General features: G+C 46.1%; 1 protein-coding gene and 1 pseudogene across 1 annotated transcript in view; one reads left to right on the top strand and one right to left on the bottom strand.

Annotated features, from left to right (window-relative positions):
• The window catches only part of LOC134983872 (zinc finger protein 585A-like), a 249546-nt pseudogene that overhangs the window by 86470 nt on the left and 147166 nt on the right, over window positions 1-15910 (top strand).
• The window catches only part of LOC134983875 (oocyte zinc finger protein XlCOF22-like), a 52919-nt gene continuing 38250 nt past the window's right edge, over window positions 1242-15910 (bottom strand). Inside the window, exon 6 of the mRNA XM_063949491.1 lies at window positions 1242-3536. Within this exon, the coding sequence (XP_063805561.1) occupies window positions 2413-3536 (1124 nt within the window). The 3' untranslated portion in view covers window positions 1242-2412. The remainder of the gene's footprint in view (window positions 3537-15910) is intronic.

Below are 15910 nucleotides of genomic sequence, written 5' to 3'. Positions count from 1 at the left end.
TGGTTTAAAATGGTTGAAAAAATAAACATACAAGCCTTAGATGGGGGCTGTGCGAGATCCCAGCAAGGAAGAATATATGATTTTGTTGAGCTGAGGTCCGGTAACAAAGCTCCAAATCCCAAATATAGAGAAATAAAATAGGTTTTACCTCACATGGGAGACACACATCCACCTCACCTGTGCAAAGACCTCCTTTGGGCAACGCGTTTCGAGTCTGGAGTGACTTTTTCAAGGCATGCTCGAAACGCCCACATCAGACTCGAAACGCATACAGAAAGAGTCCCCTTCCCCCCATAATGTCATCCCACTATTCAAATGAGCTGTCAAAATCAGACAGCCAAAATGGCAGCGTGTACCCACCTCTACACACCAGACGAAATATTTATACACAGTAACACTGATATTATGTGGACACAAAAGTAACAATACAAGTGATACATTAACAGGAAATTGTTTCTGTCACCATAGCGACAATTATCTGAAAAAAAGATAAGACAAATAAAAAGACTCAACGGAAATCTTTTGTTTTTAAACAACTTTATTTCATATCTTTTAATAGAGATTTTTGTCTATATTTTAAACTTAAAAATTACTTTACTCTGCACATGGATAAAATATCCTTTAAAGCACAGAAACAATTCAAGTTACGTGTTAGTATTGCAGGTAAGTAAAACAGATACATATCATTCAGACCCAGCCGCAATAGTGGCCCGCAGCAGTTTGCTGGTGTTAGCAAAATGCACATGTGCAGCAGCCGTGCAGACACGCACATTGTGGCCGCATACCTGAGGGGCGAATGCGGGCGGGCCAGGACCATTTTCCGGAGGGCATCGTGATATCACATATGCGTTCCTCTTTAACCCCCTATAAGCTTCCAGAGTGCACCTCATATCTCATCTTTTCCAAGTTACTACAAATGATATGAGATCGGTAGCAGCACTACTTTCAGGATTATTACACAGAACACACATAAAGGCTGACATAGCAAATAACAGTAACACATACAAGGGATTAATTAGAAATAAGGAAGCATAATCATTAAGTCTAATTATCAACTGGTTCTGTGCGAGACCCATACACCTCGTTACTGTCTCCAGCAGCCCCCAGTACTGCTCTGTGGCCATCTGCCCTGTCTCCCCCCACTACTGCCACCTGCCCTGTCTCCCCCACTACTGCCACCCGCCCTGTCTCCCCTCAACCTGTCTTTACCCCACTACTGCCAACCTCCCTGTCTCCCCCTACTGCTCGCCACCCTGTGCCCCCCTCTTCCACCTCAGCACTGCTTGGGGACAATATTACCCACAGACACTGCCTCTGGCAGCCCCCGCTACAGCACTAGTGCCACCCACCCTGTTTCCCCCACTTCCATCTCAGAAATGCTTGGGGATTCTTGGTACTGCTGGTAATAGTCCAGCATCTGCAGATGGAAGTAACCAGGCAGTAAAGAGGCAGAAAGAAGCTGCTTCTGGTACCAGTGACCCTGGTCATGTAGGGCTGGGAGAGTCAGTAAGATTATGTAATAGAGTCACCATCTTACAGGCAGCCGGGGAAGGGAGTAGAGAATGGGTGTTATGTGGCAGGAACGGGCTGGTTAGGTAACAGCCTGGCTGCTGCATTCTGTACAAGCTACAAGCGGTGCAATTTTTTTGCTGGGAGACCCACGTAGAGGACATTGCAGTAGTCTATGCGTGATGATACAAGTGCATGTATGACTGCAGGTAGATCTTCTGAGGGAAATAAGTGCTGGAGTCTAGCTATGTTCCTCAGATGAGGATCTGATTGTGGCTGATACCTGATGTTTAAATGTCACTCCACTATCCAGGACACCAAGATTCCGCACAGGATCAGCATTTTGTAACTCTGAACCCCCAAGCGTATGTCTGGTTGGTAACAAAGCTAAGCTGTAGACCTGCCCTTTGTTGGTGAGCTTCTATCATAAGGACCTGTTTCACCAGGACTGAGATACAGCCAACTGGCATCAGCCACACCTGGAGCTCAGCTAGACAACCATTTAGGATTGGTACTGGGTTCTCAGTACCTGGAGCAAAAGACAAGTCATCTGCATAGCAGTGGTAGATGAGGGCATGACATCTGATTATTTCACACTGCGGTAGCATGCATATTGCAAAAAGCATAGGAGAAGAACCTTGAACAACGACGCATGGCAATAAGTATAATATAGAAGATGGTTTCTCACCTGAGTGATGTCTATTGTGCTGATTTATTTTTAGAGTATGGAAATGGCCTCTCACCTGTGACTTCGCTGAAGTGTAACAAGTTGTGATTGCTATGTAAAACATTTCACACACTCAGAGCAAGAACATGGCCTCTCACTTGTGTGACTTCTCATGTTTAATAAGATCTGATTTGTGTGCAAAACATTTCCCACACTCAGAACATGGAAATGGCTTCTCACCTGTGACTTCGCTGATGTGTAACAAGTTGTGATTTCCAGGTAAAACATTTCCCACACTCATAGCAAGAAAATGGCTTCTCGCCTGTGTGACTTCTCTCATGTTTAATAAGATGTGATTTCTGGATAAAACATTTTCCACACTCAGAACATGGAAATGGCTTTACACCTGTGTGACTTCTCTGATGTTCAACAAGATGTGATTTCTGTGCAAAACATTTCCCACACTCAGAACATGGAAATGGCTTCTCACCTGTGTGACTTCTCTGATGTCTATTATTATCTGATTTGTGTGCAAAACATTTCCCACACTCAGAACATGGCCTCTCACTTGTGTGACTTCTCTCATGTTTAATAAGATCTGATTTGTGTGCAAAACATTTCCCACACTCAGAACATGGAAATGGCTTCTCACCTGTGTGACTTCGCTGATGTATAATAAGATTTAGTTTGTGTGCAAAACATTTCCCACACTCAGAACATGGAAATGGCTTCTCACCTGTGTGACTTCTCTGATGTCTAGTAAGAACTGATTTGTATGCAAAACATTTCCCACACTCAGAACATGCAAATGGCTTATCACCTGTGTGACTTCTCTGATGTGCAAGATCCGATCTCCGTGCAAAACATTTCCCACACTCAGAACATGGAAATGGCTTCTCACCTGTGTGACTTCTCTGATGTCTATTATTATCTGATTTGTGTGCAAAACATTTCCCACACTCAGAACATGGAAATGGCTTCTCACCTATGTGATATCTCCGATGTTTAATAAGATTTGATTTGTATATAAAACATTTCCCACACTCAGAACATAGAAATGGCCTCTCACTTGTCTTACCTGTCTGTGGGTTAATAGGCTTTGTGTTCTGTGTAAAACATTTGGCATCTATAGCACATGGAAACTCTGTATCTACTCTCAGAGCTGTAACAGATGCACCAATATCAGAGTGATCAGGAGAATATTTTGCAGGATCAGGGGGACCAGCTGATAGAGCTGGATGTATAATTGGGGTAATGGGGTTATCTCCTGGAGAATCCTGTCTACTGTCATTATCTTTTATGTCACAATCCGGGGATAACATTAGATGTCCTTCTGAGATATTTCTGCTTGTGTGTCCATCTGCTGGAAATAAAACACATTATGGAAATGTGACTTTTCTGTAACAATATTAATCTTGCAAAGAATAGGAGAAAACGACTCTCTGGGACAATTAATTGTAAATGTGTGTGTATAATAAAACAACTTTTAATGAAGGCTTTATAATATTGTGTCTCAGACTATCATTGTGTCCACCCTCCTGAGAACACTCACAATAACAAATGTAATATTATAATAAGACTTAGATACATCTCTCCTGCACTGGTAACTAACCATGAAGTATAAATGGAGAAGTAGTCACTCGCCAAGTCCTATGTCAGCACCAATGTAAAACAATGGATGGGGAACATATCGTATGAATTGGAGATTCAAGATGAACAATAATATCAGTCATATGAGCTGATGGATCAGAGAAATGTCTCCTAACGTTACTCCTGGAAGCATTGGTAAGGTAGCATTCCTTTATGTGTGTGCTCATACGCTGGTAAGCCTGTACATGTGTTACTCACCCTTATATAAGGTATATTGCTACAGCAGAGTAGGTGTGGAACAAGGTACTTTACATGCAATACACCATATAATACACTGTAATCATCATCATCTGCTAGGTTATACTCTACTTTCTCTTACATCCTAGAGGATGCTGGAGTCCATTTAGTACCATGGAGTATAGATGGGTCCTTTGGGAGCCACTGGCACTTTAAGAGTTTAATAGTGTGGGCTGGCCCCTCCCTCTATGCCCCTCCTACCAGACTCAGTTTAGAAAATGTGCCCAGAGGAGTCACAGCTAGGGGAGCTCCTAGGAGGTTTCCTAGTTTTTTTAATTTTCTAGAGTCAACAGCCTCCCTGCTTCGAGGGACTTAGGGGGAGGGGGTGGGGTAGAAACCAACTTCCTGAAGAGTCAATGGTTCTCTACTCCGATGACAGGACACTGAATCATTGACTCATAGGAACTAGGACATGGACAGGGGGTGCTGCCCTCCCTATTAAGGTTGGTCGTCGCCGGGCTTTTATCATAATAACTGCCTACAGGGGCGCTGTGTGGCTGGCTCCTTATACTCTGTGACTCTCTGAAGGTACTCTGGGGGAAACTGTGTCTGACATTTTCCTGTGTCTGTGTGTAAGTGTGTATATCCACATTACCATGTCTAAGGACTCTGTGTCCTGTGCTGCAGAGTGTTTATCTTCTCCTGAGGAGTCTATTCCATGTACTCAGGACTGCAATGTGCTGTCTCAGCCTTCTGAATCTGAACCCCCATGGGTGGATTCTTTAAGGGGAATGATATCCCAGCTTTCAACAAGGATGTCACATACTGAGAAAGAGACGCAGGTTTTGAGACAATCTGTAGTGGGTTTGAAGTATTCAGCTCCCACTACGTCCTCTAAAACCCCACCTACATACCCCAAAAAATGTACACTTGCCCAGATAATGCAAGCTGACACTGATACCGACTCTGATACAGGGGACTGTGATGGGGATATGCAAGGGGGGGGATGCATCCATTGCTAAAGAGGTGCAGCTAATGATTGAAGCCATTAGGGATGTTTTGCATATTTCTGAGAAGGTTCCGGAACAAGTAGAGGAATCTTATATTACAGTAAATAAGAAATCCTCGCTTACCTTCCCTGCTTCTAAAGAGTTAAACTCCTTGTTTGAAAAATCCTGGGAAAAAATTCCAGATCCCTAAAAATTCTCATTGCTTTCCCTTTCCCTGAAGAGAATAGAAAAGTGGGAAAACCCACCTATTGTAGACGCTTCTGTATCTAGGCTCTCTACAAAGGTGGTTTTACCTGTCCCTGGTTCAACCGCCTTAAAGGAGCTGGCTGACCGCAAGATTGAGACTACGCTCAAATCACTATACACTGCTACAGGCATGGCTTTAAGGCCCACTATTGCTTGTGCATGGATTTCTAAAGCCATAGTAAAGTGGTCAGGCACCTTACTACAGGACTTAGATACTATGGATAGGAGTGACACTGACTTGTTTTTACGTCACATACAGGATTCTGCAGGCTTCATGGTGGAGGCCATGAAGGACATTGGCCTGCTACTTCCATGGCTGTCTCGGCACGCAGAGGACTCTGGCTACGCCAATGGACTGCGGATGCAGAATCCAAGAAAAGTGTGGAGAACCTGCCATTTACAGGTCAGGCACTATTTGGGGACGCATTGGATGCGTGGATTTCCACGGCGACTGTGGGTAAGTCGACATTTCTTCCCTCCGCAGCAGCCCCAGCTAAGAAATCTTATCCTACACTGCAGTCCTTTTGGACTGCAAAATGTAAAAATAAGATTTTACTTACCGATAAATCTATTTCTCGTAGTCCGTAGTGGATGCTGGGACTCCGTAAGGACCATGGGGATATAGCGGCTCCGCAGGAGACAGGGCACAATAATAAAAGCTTTAGGATCAGGTGGTGTGCACTGGCTCCTCCCCCTATGACCCTCCTCCAAGCCTCAGTTAGGATACTGTGCCCGGACGAGCGTGCATAATAAGGAAGGATATTGAATCCCGGGTAAGACTCATACCAGCCACACCAATCACACCGTACAACCTGTGATCTGAACCCAGTTAACAGTATGATAACAACGAAGGAGCCTCTGACAAGATGGCTCACAACAAGAATAACCCGATTTTTGTAACAATAACTATGTACAAGTATTGCAGACAATCCACACTTGGGATGGGCGCCCAGCATCCACTACGGACTACGAGAAATAGATTTATCGGTAAGTAAAATCTTATTTTCTCTGACGTCCTAGTGGATGCTGGGACTCCGTAAGGACCATGGGGATTATACCAAAGCTCCCAAACGGGCGGGAGAGTGCGGATGACCCTGCAGCACCGAATGAGAGACTCCATGTCCTCCTCAGCCAGGGTATCAAATTTTTAGAATTTAGCAAACGTGTTTGCCCCTGACCAAGTAACTGCTCAGCAAAGTTGTAAAGCCGAGACCCCTCAGGCAGTCGCCCAAGATGAGCCCACTTCCTTGTGGAATGGGCTTTTACTGATTTTTGCTGTGGCAAGCCTGCCACAGAATGTGCAAGCTGAATTGTACTACAAATCCAGCGAGCAATCGTCTGCTTAGAAGCAGGAGCACCCATCTTGTTGGGTGCATACAGGCTAAACAGCGAGTCAGATTTTCTGACTCCAGCCGTCCTGGAACATATATTTTCAGGGCCCTGACAACGTCAAGTAACTTGGAGTCCTCCAAGTCCCTAGTAGCCGCAGGTACCACAATAGGTTGGTTCATGTGAAAAACAGAAAACACCTTAAGGAAAAAATTGAGGACGAGTCCTCAATTCTGCCCTGTCAGAATGAAAAATTAAGTAAGGGCTTTCATATGATAAAGCCGCCCATTCTGACCCACGCCTGGCTGAAGCCAGGGCTAATTCTTCACCTTCCATGTGAATATTTTAAGTCCACAGTGGTGAGTGGATCAAACCAATGTGACTTTAGGAAACTCAAAACAACATTGAGATCCCAAGGTGCCACTGGGGCACAAAAGGAGGCTGTATATGCAGTACCCCTTCTACAAACGTCTGAACTTCAGGCACTGAAGCCAGTTCTTTCTGGGAGAAATTCGACAGGGTCGAAATTTGAACCTTAATGGACCCTAATTTTAGGCCCATAGACAGTCCTGTTTTCAGGAAGTGTAGGAAACGACCCAGTTGGAATTCCTCTGTAGGGACCTTCTTGGCCTCACACCACGCAACATATTTTCGCCCAATGCGGTGAAAATGTTTTGCGGTTACATCCTTCCTGGCTTCGACCAGGGTAGGGATGACTTCATCTGGAATGCCCTTTCAGGATCCGGCGTTCAATTGCCATGCCGTCAAACGCAGCCGGCGTAAGTCTTGGAACAGACAAGGCCCTTGCTGGAGCAGGTCCTTTCTTAAAGGTAGCGGCCACGGTTCTTCCGTGAGCATCTCTTGAAGTTCCGGGTACCATGTCCTTCTTGACCCATCCGGAACCACGAGTACCGTTCTTACTCATCTCCTTCTTATGATTCTCAGTACTTTTGGTATGAGATGCATAGGAGGGAACACATACCCTGACTGGTACACCCACAGTGTTACCAGAGCGTCCACCGCTATTGCCTGAGGGTCCCTTGACCTGGCGCAATATCTGTCTAGTTTTTTGTTCAGGCGGGACGCCATCATGTCCACCTTTGGTTTTTCCCAACGGTTTACAATCATGTGGAAGACTTCCCGCTGAAGTCCCCACTCTCCCGGGTGGAGGTCATGCCTGCTGAGGATGTCTGCTTCCCAGTTTTCCACTCCCGGAATTAACACTGCTGAGAGTGTTATCACCTGATTTTTCGCCCAGCGAAGAATCCTTGCAGTTTCTGCCATTACCTCCTGCTTCTTGTGTCGCCCTGTTTGTTTACGTGGGCGACTGCCGTGATGTTGTCCCACTGGATCAATACCGGCTGACCTTGAAGCAGAGGTCCTGCTAAGCTTAGAGCATTGTAAATTGCCCTTAACTCCAGTATATTTATGTGGAGAGAAATCTCCAGACTTGATCACACTCCCTGGAAATTTTTTCCTTGTGTGACTGCTCCCCAGCCACTCAGGCTGGCATCCGTGGTCACCAGGACCCAGTCCTGAATGCCAAATCTGCGGCCCTTTCATAGATGAGCACTCTGCAGCCACCGCAGAAGAAACACCCTTGTCCTTAGAGACAGGGTTATCCGCTGATGCATCTGAAGATGCGATCCGGACCATTTTCCCAGCAGATCCCACTGAAAGGTTCTTGCTTGAAATCTACCGAATGGGATCGCTTTGTAAGAAACCACCATTTTCCACAGGACCCTTGTGCAATGATGCACTGATACCTTTCCTGGTTTTAGGAGGTTCCTGACTAGCTCGGATAACTCCCTGGCTTTCTTCTCCGGGAGAAAACATCCTTTTCTGGACTGTGTCCAGAATCATCCCTAGGAACAGTAGACGTGTCGTCGGAAAAAGCTGCGATTTTGGAATATTTAGAATCCATTCGTGCTGTCGTAGAAACTACTTGAGATAGTGCTACTCCGACCTCCAACTGTTCTCTGGACCTTGCCCTTATCAGGAAAGCGTCCATATTTCTTTTAAGAAGAATCATCATTTCGGCCATTACCTTGGTAAAGACCCGGGGTGCCGTGGACAATCCAAACGGCAGAGTCTGAACTGATAGTGACAGTTCTGTACCATGAACCTTAGATACCCTTGATGAGAAGGGCAAATCTGGACATGTAGGTAAATGTCCCTGATATCCAGTGACACCATATCGTCCTGGTTCACTATCACTGCTCTGAGTGACTCCATCTTGATTTGAACCCTTGTATGTAAGTGTTCAAATCTTTCAGATCTCACCGAGCCGTCTGGCTTCAGTACCACAATATAGTGTGGAATAATACCCCTTCCCTTGTTGTAGGAGGAGTACTTTGATTATCACCTGCTGGGAATACAGCCTGTGAATTTTTTTCCCAATACTGCCTCCCTGTCGGAGGGAGACGTTGGTAAAGCAGACTTCAGGAACTTGTGAGGGGGAGACGTCTCGAATTTCCAATGTACACCTGGGATACTACGTGTAGGATCCAGGAGTCCACTTGCGAGTGAGCCCACTGTGTGCTGAAACTCTTGAGATGACCCCCCCCACCGCACCTGAGTCCGCTTGTATGGCCCCAGCGTCATGCTGCGGACTTGTCAGAAGCTGTGGAGGACTTCTGTTCCTGGGAATGGGCTGCCTGCTGCAGTCTTCTTCCCTTTCCTCTAACCCTGGGCAGATATGATTGGCCTTTTGCCCCCTGCCTTTATGGGTACGAAAGGACTGAGACTGAAAAGACTGTGTCCTTTTCTGCTGAGATGTGACTTGGGGTAACAAAAGTGGATTTTTCAGCTGTTGCCATGGCCACCAGGTCCGATGGACCGCCCCTTTATACGGCAATACTTCCATGTGCCGTCTGGAATCTGCATCACCTGACCACTGTCGTGTCTATAAACATCGTCTGGCAGATATGGACATCACATTTACTCTTGATGCCAGAATGCAAATATCCCTCTGCGCATCTCGCATATATAGAAATGCATCCTTAAAATGCTCTATAGTCAATAAAATATTGTCCCTGTCAAGGGTATCAATATTTTCAGTCAGGAAATCCGACCAAGCCCCCCCAGCTCTGCACATCCAGGCTGAGGCGATTGCTGGTCGTAGTATAACACCAGTATGTGTGTATATACTTTTTAGGATATTTTTCAGCTTCCTATCAGCTGGCTCCTTGAGGGCGGCCGTATCTGGAGACGGTAACGCCACTTGTTTTTATAAGCGTATGAGCGCCTTATCCACCATAAGGTGTGTTTCCCAACTCGCCCTCACTTCTGGCGGGAAAAGGTATACCTCCCATAATTTTCTATCGGAGGAAACCCACGTATCATCACACACTTTAATATATATATATATATATATATCTATATCTGATTCAGGAAAAACTACAAGTAGATTATTCCCACCCTACATAATACCCTTATTTGTGGTACTTGTAGTATCAGAAATATGTAACACCTCCTTCATTGCCCTTAACATGTAACGTGCGGCCCTAAAGGAAAATACGTTTGTTTCTTCACCGTCGACACTGAAATCAGTGTCCCTGTCTGTGTCTGTGTCGACCAACTGAGGTAAATGGGCGTTTTTACAAGCCCCTGACGGTGTCTGAGACGCCTGGACAGGTACTAATTTGTTTGCCGACCGTCTCATGTCGTCAACCGACCATTGCATCGTGTTGACATTATCACGTAATTCCTAAATAAGCCATCCATTCCGGTGTAGACTCCCTAGAGAGTGACATCCCCAATACAGGCAATTTGCTCCGCCTCCTCACCAACATCGTCCTCCTACCTGTCGACACACACGTACCGACACACAGCACACACACACAGGGAATGCTCTGATAGAGGACAGGACCCCACTAGCCCTTTGGGGAGACAGAGGGAGAGTTTGCCAGCACACACCAAAAACGCTATAATTATACAGGGACAACCCCTTATACAAGTGTTTTCCCTTATAGCATTTTCACATATGTAATCATATCGCCAAATAAGTGCCCCCCCTCTCTGTTTTAACCCTGTTTCTGTAGTGCAGTGCAGGGGAGAGTCTGGGAGCCTTCCTCACAGCAGAGCTGAGCAGGAAAATGGCGCCGTGTGCTGAGGAGAATAGGCCCCGCCCCCTAAAACGGCGGGCTCTTCTCCCGGAGTTTGTGAGATCTGGCAGGGGTTAAATACATCCATATAGCCTCAAGGGCTATATGTGATGTATTTTAGCCATAAAAAAGGTATAATACATTGCTGCCCAGGGCGCCCCCCCCAGCGCCCTGCACCCTCAGTGACCGCTGGTATGAAGTGTGCTGACAACAATGGCGCACAGCTGCAGTGCTGTGCGCTACCTTATGAAGACTGAAAGTCTTCTGCCGCCTGTTTCTGGACCTCTGGACCTCTTCAACTTCGGCATCTGCAAGGGGGGTCGGCGGCGCGGCTCCGGGACCGGACTCCATGGCTGGGCCTGTGTTCGATCCCTCTGGAGCTAATGGTGTCCAGTAGCCTAAGAAGCAAATCCATCCTGCACGCAGGTGAGTTTACTTCTCTCCCCTAAGTCCCTCGTAGCAGTGAGCCTGTTGCCAGCAGGTCTCACTGAAAGAAAAAAACCTAACTTAACTTTTATTCTAAGCAGCTCAGGAGAGCCACCTAGATTGCACCCTTCTCGGCCGGGCACAAAAATCTAACTGAGGCTTGGAGGAGGGTCATAGGGGGAGGAGCCAGTGCACACCACCTGATCCTAAAGCTTTTATTATTGTGCCCTGTCTCCTGCGGAGCCGCTATATCCCCATGGTCCTTACGGAGTCCCAGCATCCACTAGGACGTCAGAGAAAAATCCAAACCCCCTCACACCTTCTTTAGAGGAGGTCAGGGAAGATCCAAAAAACCGTCACCAACAGGTTCCCAGGTACAGAAACCAGGTTCTGCTTCCTTCAAATATTCAGCATGACGATGGACCTCTCAGCCTGGACATCAGGCAGGTGGGAGCGAGACTAAAAGATTTCAGTCATGTCTGGGCGTCATCATGCCTAGACCCCTGGGTGAAGGATATTGTTCACCAGGGGTACAGACTGGAGTTTCAGGAACTCCCACCTCACAGATTCTTCAAATCATGCATACCAGCTTCGCTAACAAAAAGTGCTGTCCTACAGGAGGCCATTCAAAAATTGGTACAAACAAATGTCATTGTTCCAGTTCCACCTCACCCAAAAATCAAGGGTTATTACTCAAACCTGTTTGTGGTACCAAAACCGGATGGTTCGGTAAGGCCTATATTGAACCTGAAGGCGTTGAACCCCTACTTGAGGGTTTTCCAATTCAAGATGTAGTCTCTGAGAGCGATAATCTCAGGTCTGGAACAGGGGGAATTCCTAGTATCCCTGGATATCAAAGATGCGTACCTTCACATTCTGATCTGGCCACCTCACCAGGCCTATCTACGGTTTGCACTACAGGACTGTCACTACTAGTTCCAAATGTTGTCATTTGGCCTCTCCACAGCACCGAGGGTGTTCACCATGGTCATGGCAGAGATAATGCTCCTCCTACGCAAACAGGGAGTGAACATAATTCCATATCTGGATGAACTGCTGATAGAGGCATCTTCTAAGGAGAAGCTGTTGCAGAGTATTGCGCTCTCAACTCAATTAGTCTGGGATCATGGGTGGATCCTGAACCTTCCAAAGTCACATTTGGAACAGACAAGGAGACTGCCCTTCCTGGGGATGATACTTGACACGGAAGTGCAGAGGTTGTTTCTACCGGTGGAGAAAGCGTTGGTGATCCAATCAATGGTCCAGGATGTCTTGAAACCTCCCTGGGTAACGGTTCATCAGTGCACTCGCCTTCTGGGGAAGATGGTAGCCTCCTACAAGGCTCTACAATACGGAAGATTCCATGCACGGTTCTTCCAGCTGGATCTCCTGGACAAGTGGTCGGGATCACATCTTCACATGCACCAGCGGATATGCCTGTCGCCGAAAGCCAGAATTTCAGTACTCTGGTGGCTGCAAACTTCTCACCTGCGGCCCGCAGGTTTGGGATTCAGAATTGGATTCTTCTAACCACGGATGCAAGCATCAAAGGTTGGGGAGTAGTCACCCAGGGGGAAAACTTCCAAGGAAAGTGGTCAGGCCAGGAATCTGTCCTTCCAATAAACATTCTGGAACAAAGGGACATATACAATGGCCTTCTACTTGCGGCTCATCTTCTGCAATATCGAGCCATTCAGGTTTAGTCGGACAACGTCACAGCGGTGTCCTACATAAACAGGCAGGGTGGAATGAAGAGCAGGGCTGCAATGTCAGAGGTAACAAGAACCCTCCTCTGGTCAGAAAGACACGTGCTGGCGCTGTCAGCGATCTTCATTCCGGGAGTGGACAACTGGGAAGCTGACTTCCTCAGCAGACATGATCTACATACAGGAGAATGGGGCCTCCACCCGGAGGTATTCACAGAGGTAAAACACCGATGGGGTGTATCTCAGATAGACATGATGGCCAGGTACCTTGAGAAAGCTGTTGGTACAGCGAAACGCGTTGGTTAAGAGAAGTTGGGCACTACTAACTCCACCACTTTACATCAGGAACAAGCCTAGAAGTCCATACAAGCCAAAACGGGGATTCGACAGTTATCCACTAACAACATGGGAGACCAAGCTTCAAATAGGACTGAGTTGCTGCTCGGAAACCAAGCAAAGGTCTGTCCTAAGAAATTTGTGGACCTTCATCTGTCAGCATTGCAAATTGCCCCCAGGACTGTGGCATAAGTTCCTTGGAGTATACACACCAATTGACTGCTCTACTTCTTGCATGGTAATATACCAGACTAATTGCTGTGCTGTGCTTGCCCAAATTTACAATATATATATATATATATATATATGTATTTATATACATATATATATATTTTTTTTTATGCTTATAATTTTTTTTTATATCTGATCAGGCTTACTATCCAGCATGCTTATTCCACAACAGGATTGCCAATTCCAAAATCTGTTCAGGCCCACTCTACCCGTAAAGTGGGTTCTTCCTGGGCAGCTGCCTGGGGTGTCTCGGCTATTCAGCTTTGCTGAGCAGCTACTTGGTTAGGGTCGAACACATTTGCTAAATTTTACAAGTTCTATACTTCGGCCTCTGAGGACTTCAAGTTTGGTCAATCATTACTGCAGGAACCTCAGCACTCTCCCTCCTGTACTGGGAGCTTTGGTACATCTCCATGGTACTAAATGGACCCCAGCATCCTCTAGAATGTAAGAGAAAATAGGATTGTAATTACCTACTGGTAAATCCTTTTCTCGTAGTCCGTAGAGGATGTTGGGCGCCCCCGTCCTGTGCTTCGTATTACTGCATTGTTACTTGGTTCAGAATTGTTGGTTTAGCCGTTGCTGAAGTGTTCTAAGTTGGTTAGTTTGGCTTTTTTGTTATGTGTGAGCTGGTGAGAATTTCACCACTATCTGTGTATTTCCTTCTCTCGAAGTATATCCGTCTCCTCGGGCACAGTTTCTAGACTGAGTCTGGTAGGAGGGGCATAGAGGGAAACCAGCCCACACTATTAAACTCTTAAAGTGACAGTGGCTCCTAAAGCACCCGTCTATACCCCATGGTACTAAATGGACCCCAGCATCCTCTACAGACTACGAGAAAAGTATTTTCGTTAGGTTTTTAAAATCCTATTTTTACATCCCCATCATCAGTGTATTACCTCTATATTCTCAGTAGTAATAAGGATGATGTGTGCACGGTAAGAATGATACAGAGAATTACATATCACAATCTATACTGCTGCCACCATACTTCTGCTTCTCATACGTGTGCTACTGGCAGCAGTGAACATCTGAGTGAGAGTGCAGGGAAGACAGCAGAGTCTGATGAGAAAGAGATTGGATCTGCCTTTGCAGGGATGTACCACACCTGTCACCTCTGTTAGTATATAAAATTATAAATAAGAGGGGCGTGGTCCATCCAGACGTGCTTTCTGGAGATCTCCTCACTAAGTGGCTTCTTATCTACCCTACCTGATAGCTCTCAGCTGCCGCTGGGACCAAGACCCAATCTATTAAGTTCCCCACTCCTATTGCCCCAAAGACGCTCACTCAGAGCACTGTTCACTGCCGCAGCCTAGTGACGCCTATGAAGCCATGGGCTGTATTCTGGGGCTGCGCACACCTGGTCTTTCCTGCACACTTCAGACACCTGACTTGAAGGCGCTTTTGGCTCAGGCGGGAGTACTTGCTCTTCAGATAACACGGGTGCGCAGGTCCCACTACTGCTGGGGACAGAACGGGATGCCCACAGTCACCGGAGCCCGGCAGTGAAATTGGGAAGTGAGATGGCTGCCATTTTGGATCCTGGTGCCCGGCCATCACATGCTTTGTCTTCTGCCTTCAATAAGGTTTAATATAAATAAGTGTCGTGACAGCTGGACCGGGGTCACTGCACTAAATTGAGGCATTTGCCTGGAGGTGAAACTACCTTCTATTTATATGGTACCACTATCATCTACTTCCTCTCAGTCTACATGCAGAGCCCAGTATCAAGCATCATCTGAGTACAGCTCATTACACTCTGATTACAACCTCACAGTATATTATTTTGTGGATTTATCCACTGAATATATTTTGCCATTTGTGTCTCTCTGTGCTGAGTACTTCACGTCTGTGATCACGCTGACCTCTAGTGGAATTTCTCAGTCATTACTGTGTTATTTGAGTTGCATTACATAATGTTTACTTGTCACCCCGACTAAGAATGTCATATTGAATGGAGTCATCTTGATGTAACCTCCTGACAGCGTACTACTGCTCCTTTTATTTATAGATCGTTTGTATTTTCCTATCTCTGAGAGGTCAGTCTCTTTGTAGCCGGCTTACCATGCCTCCAAAAAAGGTTTAAAGGTAACAAATCGGCCCCACCTGTCCAAAGAGATTTTGGTACCTCGAATTCAGGTGGTCCTTCTGAGACCACTACATCATCATCTGCTTCTACTTGTCAGGCGCACAGCCCAGCTGTAGACCTCTTAAGACACTCTAGATGGTCCTGTTACTCTACGCTCTATACATTCTATGTTATCTGCATTTAAGGACGGAAATAATCTCAGAATTTAACTGTAATATTCAAGCTTTGAGGTCTGATATCAGTGAGATTGGCACTCGTACAGACTGAGATGAAAGAGATTGTTGTGTCTCACAAAGATCTGATTTCAGCGCATGACACCGTTCAGGAAGACATGGGCCAGTATTTACTAATAATCCGAGTTTGCCCAATTTGTGTTTTTTTTTTCAAAGTCCCAATCCGGGAATTCAGTAAGCACCAATCTCCGC

Source organism: Pseudophryne corroboree (genome assembly GCF_028390025.1).
Source record: "Pseudophryne corroboree isolate aPseCor3 chromosome 3 unlocalized genomic scaffold, aPseCor3.hap2 SUPER_3_unloc_27, whole genome shotgun sequence".
NCBI classification, from domain to species: domain Eukaryota; kingdom Metazoa; phylum Chordata; class Amphibia; order Anura; family Myobatrachidae; genus Pseudophryne; species Pseudophryne corroboree.
This window is presented reverse-complemented; position numbering and strand designations above follow the sequence as displayed.